The 7,460-nt window shown below is 38.0% G+C and overlaps 1 protein-coding gene across 3 annotated transcripts in view; it reads right to left on the reverse strand.

Moving 5' to 3' along the window:
* The window catches only part of CLEC16A_1 (Protein CL16A), a 59,303-nt gene extending 52,765 nt beyond the window's left edge, over positions 1–6,538 (reverse strand). For all 3 annotated transcript variants that reach the window (XM_051211445.1, XM_051211447.1, XM_051211446.1), the window contains exons 1-7: positions 6,426–6,538; positions 2,117–2,245; positions 1,946–2,079; positions 1,840–1,907; positions 1,710–1,790; positions 1,547–1,652; positions 1,360–1,468 (exon numbers count right to left, since the gene is read on the reverse strand). In XM_051211445.1, coding sequence (XP_051071509.1) covers positions 1,360–1,468; positions 1,547–1,652; positions 1,710–1,790; positions 1,840–1,907; positions 1,946–2,079; positions 2,117–2,245; positions 6,426–6,490 — 692 coding nt within the window. In that variant the 5' untranslated portion in view covers positions 6,491–6,538. The remainder of the gene's footprint in view (positions 1–1,359; positions 1,469–1,546; positions 1,653–1,709; positions 1,791–1,839; positions 1,908–1,945; positions 2,080–2,116; positions 2,246–6,425) is intronic.
* Positions 6,539–7,460: the final 922 nt, after the last annotated feature.

A 7,460-nucleotide genomic window follows, 5' to 3' on the forward strand; every position in this document is an offset into this window, starting at 1 on the left:
TACCGGTCAAGCGTGCGAACGATTAACCTCTAGACCACTGAGCCAGCATCCAACGGTGTTAATGTCTAACTCCAACCAATCCACGGAATCACGCCACCGTCCACCATTGTCTCCAGAGAGTTGTTACTATCTCACAACAGACCCCGTTGAACTCCACAGAACCCCTTTCTGATTATAAGTATAAATTTGCTGAACGTTCCATTTTAATTACTGTAATACAACTCAAAAATCAAGTATAAATTCATGTTCTAAGCATAGTCAATTTCTATTGGTGAAAACTAATGATACTACCAGGCCGTTAGAACTGAATTAGGCGAAATAGGGTTAAGGAATAGGCCATTAAAATCTCTGCGACAGAACTAAAGAGAACCAAAATCAACTAGAAAATTATTAAACATAGTAGATTTCAATCTTTCATACATCCTGACCCCTTGATAGGCTTAAGAAAAAGCGAGGACAATATTTCCAGAATAGAGTGAATTCATTATATTTCAAGGCTCCTCACCAGTTGCAAACGGCCTAAGTTTACAATCGAAATATTATTATAAAATTGTTATTGCATACCATAATCAATGAAATTTAATTTGAAACGCCTTAAACAAGAGGAAACAATATATTTAACATAATAATTAAGGTTGATTAGTATTTATACGGAAATATTTCGATTGTGAATTTATACCATTCGCAGCTGGTGAGAAGCCTCGAAATATAATAAATTCATTTTGTTCTACAAATATTGTTCACGTTTTATTGACGATTTCAATCTAATCATCTACCTGATAAAGTATAGAATTTTCAGAACTACTACTAAATTGTAAATATAACTATTGAAAAATTTAAGTCTATATATAGTTCTGAAAAATCTGAATTGATCTCCAATATAGCAATGATCTAGAAATCATGTAACTTTAAAATATTAACAAACTGATTCATAAGAGCATAAAAATGGGGTTGAAATTAAAATACATCTACATAAAGACGCAACAAAAAACTAAAAAGTACATATACGATAATAATTGATTATTTAACATTTTCACTCAAATAAAACGAATTCATCTGCATACTGGGCGTCCATAACCACAAGTTCCTAATACTCTAACAACCTGAGAAAATCTACACTTTGTTATATAAAACTCATTCCCGATAACTTATATCCTAGTCATTGGACTTCCCTCTCTTTTCCTTTCTCGTCACATGTCCTATTAACTCAATATTATACACAGCAGAACGACGTACTAGACGTCTTTACAACTGACTGGTCTATTTTAATCAACTTAGCGAATATATGAAAAGAAGGGAAAAAACATGTGGAATAGTAAGTGTTATATGTATTATATACGATGAAAAAATATCACTTACTTATGGCAATCAATATCTAATATTGTATTACCTATTGACCACACAAGATGTGAGAAGTAAATTAATGAAGTCTGATGGTGAATAAACTCCAAAGCAGCTTCATCTTTAACTATTAACAACAAAGAACACATTGGTTAAAAAATGAATCAAAACAAAACGATAAACAACTAATTATGATAAATCCTACCTTTATGTACATTTAGAGTGATAGTACGTACAGCAATACGAACCATACCCTCCGGGTGAGCGAACAATTTAATCGCTTCAACATATAAATTAAACTCTCGACGAGACTAAAATATAATAATGATAATGAACAGTTTTTAAATGCGTTTTTAAAACAGCATTACCTCAATGTAGAAAAAGCTGATGGTATTTACGTTGAGACGAAAGGATAATATTTTTAGAAAGGAAATATAATAAGCCATCACCTAAGAGAGAGAAATAGAAAAGGGTTGACAAATAGCTATGTGGATCTACTTCTTCGTCGGTGAAATCAAAACGATGCGTAATGATAGCATTTGTATGATTGTTTGACAGAAGGTAATCTGAAGAAAAAATTCAAATAAGGCAAATGAATACTTACAGATAGCTGTTTGATTTGTTATATTTTCAAATAAGATATTTAAAGTTTGTAGTAACTGAACACATATTCTTCGACTTAAATCTTGTTTCATATACTGCAAAAAGTACTCCAGAATATTCTTTTCAAGAAAAAAGCTAAATAATATTTTTTTTTAATGAATCAGAAAGTTACTCCATGACTGAACTATCATTTTGATCACCCCAGATTAAAATTTCTGCAATTAATCGAAGAGCTTCAACTAGTATCCCATAGTTTTGTTCACTAACAGCTCGATTCTTTTGTAACACGGAGTGAAGATATCTATGGAAATAGAGGATAAATCAAACTCCGAGTCTTGGTCAACTTCGATCGAATTACTGAGAAGAAACAGTTAACTGGAATTCAAAAAACTAGCAAAAAATATGTAATCAACTAGGGTACGAATTCTATGAGAGACAAACATTTAACTTTACGTAAGAAACATGTGGTCAACAAGTGGCTTACAGAAATATGATTTATTCGCAAGTCAGTCAGTCAGTCAGCTACAACGACTGACTGACTTGCAAGGGTTGTCATAACTTAATATAAAGTATATATATAAAGTAGTGGGGTTTTCAACTTGCAAATCAATGGCAAAAAACTGGGTCCTTTAACCACAAAGTTACAGTCAGTCAGTCAGTAACAACGTAGAGCTTCGTGTTTAGAGATGTTATTTAAAGAGTATAATACAGTGAAATAAATTTGGAAAAGAAAAAAAGAGACAAGGAGGAATAAAGAGATCAAAATTTGGGAGAACACAAAGAGTGTATGCACCTGCTCCATTGCAAACGATTTTGAGCCATGTCATTCAGGGTCTCTAACCATCGGTTGCTATCATCTCACGGTCCCCAACCAGGTAGTCTACACCTACCAACATGACTCAGTCCACTTGTCAGTGACTTCATGGATTTGTGCCATGTTGTGGTCTGGCCGCCCCTAGCTTTCTTCCAACCTACTTCTACATCATAAAACATCGCATGTCGAGGCAGTCGGTGGTTGGGCATACGTAACACGTGTCCCAGCCATCTCAACTGATGAAGTTTCACTACATCATCAATTGATTTGCCATCCTTACCTAGTACCCGTTTCCTAACAACTGCGTTACTTACTCGATAGTCCCAGGATATACGAGCAATATTTCGAAGACACCTATGATCAAATACTAGTAACCTACGAATATCCTCTACTCTTACCGGCCATGTTTCACTGCCATAAAGTAGGACGGAACGAACTGCTGCGCAGTAAACCCGTCCTTTGGTTGACAGACGGATATCTCGCCTACGCCATAAATGACGCAAGTTGGCAAAAGCTAGTCAAGCCTTCTGTATCCGTGCTGAGATTTCGTCACACACCAGACCACAAGGGCTGATGAGACTTCCAAGATAAGTGAAGCGATCGACACGCTCAATTACTTCACTCTCTATAATTAGTTCGGGTATCAATGCAACCCAATCCTGAAGCAACATTTTGCATTTCGAGGGGAAGAATCGCATGCCGAACATGCTTGCATTGTTGCTTAGAGTGGTCAGAAGACTCTGCATTTTGTCAGCGTCTTCGCCAAATAAAACTATGTCATCGGCATATTCTAAGTCAACAAGTGAATCTCCTGGTAGAAGTTCAACCCCTGGAAACTTAGATGAGGAGAGTGTTATCTCTAAAAGTACGTCGACCGCAAAGTTGAACAAGAATGGGGAGAGTGGACAGCCCTGACGAACACCACTTGAGGTAATCAATTGTGATGACAGTTCGCCATAAGCTCTCACTCTACCAGTTGTGTTCGAGTAGAGAGCCTGTATAAGGTTAATGTACTTCTTTGGTACTCCTTTCAGTGACAAACACTGCCATAGAACCTTACGATCAACAGAGTCGAATGCTGCTTTAAGGTCGAGAAATACTACGATTGTGGGGCGCCTGAATGTGTGTCTGTGTTCTAGAACCTGACGTAGTGTGAATATGTGGTCTATACAACCACGTCCAGGTTGAAAACCAGCTTGGTTTTCTCTAGTCTGCTCTTCACGAGCTTTAGTTAGGTGTCGAAGTATTATTGAAGCTAATATTATAGACACTATATTTGTCAAACTGATTCCTCTGTGATTGTCAAAAGAGGACTTTTGTTCTTTCTGATAGAGTGGCACAATCAGTGATTGAGACCAGTCAGATGGGATTACGTCTAGTTCCCAGATTCTACCTAAGACCTCAGTTAATCTCACTGCTAATACTGAACAACCATCCTTAAAAATCTCAGGAGTAAACCTGTCAGGGCCTGCTGCTCTCCCTCGCTTCAGATTTCCTATGGCTTTTTCAACTTCGTAAAGAGTCGGAGGACGTACACTAACTTGCCATTCAGGTTGACTGGCGATCGTAGGAAACCGAAGTGTGGCTGAAGGCCAGTTGAACTGATCCCTAAAGTGTTTTGCCCAATCTCCTGGATTGAGAATGTATAATATGTCCATCTTTCGCTACCCACCACCACAAACTTACTTCTTGAGTGGAGCTCACGTACTATATATGGCTTCATCTACTAAGTATCATGTTATAATATTTTTTGTAACAGCTATTGATATCATTCGGTTTCCCAACACGAAGTAGATAGGGATGGGATCAATCAAGTGAGATATCAGTTGGACATATAGTGCGTAAAAATGTAGGATCTTTCTTGATCAACCTTGCGTCAAAACTCTTAATAAAACCATAAAACATATGACACACAGAACAAATGAACCCAAAAACCAGGTATCCTACATTATCATGTCCTAATGGATAGCAATGAATCAGCCTGGAAAGGACCCAGTTCCTTAAACGCCACTTTACACAACTGAACTGAACAAGTACATCGAGATCTCTGATATTTAAGTACCTCAGAGATGAAAGTTCCCGTATAACATATTTAACTCCTGGCTTGTTACTGGGAAATGGGTAAACCCGGTTTTCGAGCAGTTCGGGAGACTTCAGTGAAGTACGTCCATCAACCCCGAGGTAGTTCAGAAACGTGCTTGGTACACCTACCTGGAACCTGTTCTGAAACGCGGTGAACTCGCAAGAACCAAATTAACACAAATGGACCATCCTTCATCTAATTTCCAAAAACGGGAAGAAATCTAGCCCAAACTGTTCCAAACTCGTATATCAGCCCCAAGCATGAATATAATAGGATGTTCAACAGGCGATCGAATGAGAAAACTCACTGATTAAGAATATCACTTTTAATGAAGTCCCATGTTAACATAGAAAACATAGTTGACACGTAGTATTTTAGAACAGAACAGTAGGATTTTTCACTGTAACTGGAAAGTTTAGATTTCCGCTTTCCTCCTGACTTCGAAGATAAATTCAATACAATTCCATGTTATTTATTTATAACAGAACAAACTTGGTGCAATCAGACACCAAGATATGAGTTGCTTAAAGCGAAATAAAGATATTGAGGGTGAAAACAACCCAAAAACCATGTAATACAAAGAAAACGAGTTTAGCTGCAGAACAACAATTCAAAGATTAGCGGGACCAAGATACATCTCATCCAGTAGCAATATACCATACTGTTCATAAGCAACACAACAAAATATTACAGTAACACAGATACAGACTCCTTTTCCTTGTCACCTACGATGGTGTCTTTCACCATTGTGTTGAGAAATATCCATGACCCCATTCAGGAGATGAAGATAAACTAACTGGGTATCACTAGTTAGTTCAAACTGAATTATTCTGTCCTATGTGCAGCGGGCCATACGGAAACTTGTGACGAATATCTTAGCCTCTGATCCCAGATTACACAGAAGAATGATGAAGCTACACTATGCTATATTGCTAAAACTGTATGACAACGATAACCGAACTAACTTTGGTCGACGAGGATACACCCTCGATAAGATCAATAATCTACCGCTGAAAAAAACTTAAATTTTAAATGTATAATATGGTTATACATAACTTATGTTTAGTCAAGTATTTAGTCAGTTTTGGACGCCTCGAGAGGCTATATTTGCTAAAGGCATTCACTCATTGGGGATAAAAAGCAGTATACCCCTCGGCTGCTTAGAAAGTCACAAACGCCATAATGAAGTATTTACGATAGTTCCCATAGTATTTGTGGACAAATACTCCACGAACGTCACGAAATGAAGCAACTCCAACGCTGAAAGTGTTTGAGGGTCTAAATTAAAACGCCAGCGATACTCAGAAAGTCCTTGACTAAGTAAGAATGCAGGTCAAATGCAAGCTATACATAACAATAAGGTAGGAAGTATGCTCCGATTTCTATTTAATATTCCTGTTTGAGGGAGAGAGATGAGTCATACACGGATTTTTGACAAGAAAATGGATCTGTGGTGACTAGTTGGAGACTACTTTGCCGTGCATTATACTTCACACGAAATTACCTAGACGTATATAAATGAACAACAAAGTAATGAATACATCATTGAAAGACATTGAAAAATTCGGAACGACTAGAACTAACTTCAAATTTTCAAGAGAATGAACCTTTTTTGGCTTCGAGAGACTACTTTTCCCTCGTCCGAACATCTTTTAGGTTGATACGCACATAGTCTTAGTACGCGCTGTCCAATATCCAAAAATGCTTGTGATGAATTGGATTAGTACGTTTTGATTTATACATGATTTAAAGGAGCATTTCTTTGGCAAATTTTAGCAGGCTGATAGACTCACGTTGCTAAATACGTTCCATCAAACCGGGAATGTGTCTGGAGATCGACTACTTTTGAGTTGAGTCTGATTTTCCAGATCAGATTCAGATTCAGATTTGTGTAGTAAGGACAGAAGGCCTACGGCCTATGTTATTCCTTTTCTAGTATGCTTCTGAGAGTGTCCAGTCTTCTCTTGAAAGAGTCAATTGAAGGTGCGGACACCACTGCTTCAGGCAGCAGGTTCCAAGTATTGATGACTCGGTGTGAAAACCTGTATGCCACGGGTATTTTGTTCGTTCTTGGCTTTTCTACTCGCCTGCTATGTCCTCTGAGGTGTCCCGATCTAGTGGGAAGAAAGAGAGAGAATAAGTTAGGACCGAAATCATTTCTCAGTATTCTGTACATCAATATTAGATCTCCCCTTAGTCTGCGATAGGACAGAGTAAAGAGGTTCAGTTTTTCAAGCCGCTCTTTATATGATAAACCCCGGAGTTCCGGAATTGCACGCGTAGCTGCCCTCTGTACCTTTTCTAGTATGTCTGAGTCACCTTTTAAACAGGGGCTTGCAGCCTGAACACAGTTCTCTAACTTATTTCTCACTAAGGATGTGTATAATGTGGTGAACATGGTAGTATCAAACTTAGTGAATGTCCTTTTTAAAGCCCAGAGGGTTCGAAACCCCTTAACTGCGACCTCCCGGCAATGGGCCGTCGTCTTAAGATCATTGCTCACTGTCACCCCTAGGTCCTTATGAGACCGGACTACGGGTAATGACACATCCCCTATGTTGTACGTATTAACCTTTGAATCCCCCAAGTGCATGTGGACACACTTTTCCGAGTTGATAG

Source organism: Schistosoma haematobium, chromosome ZW, assembly GCF_000699445.3.
Source record: "Schistosoma haematobium chromosome ZW, whole genome shotgun sequence".
In the NCBI taxonomy this organism is placed as follows: domain Eukaryota; kingdom Metazoa; phylum Platyhelminthes; class Trematoda; order Strigeidida; family Schistosomatidae; genus Schistosoma; species Schistosoma haematobium.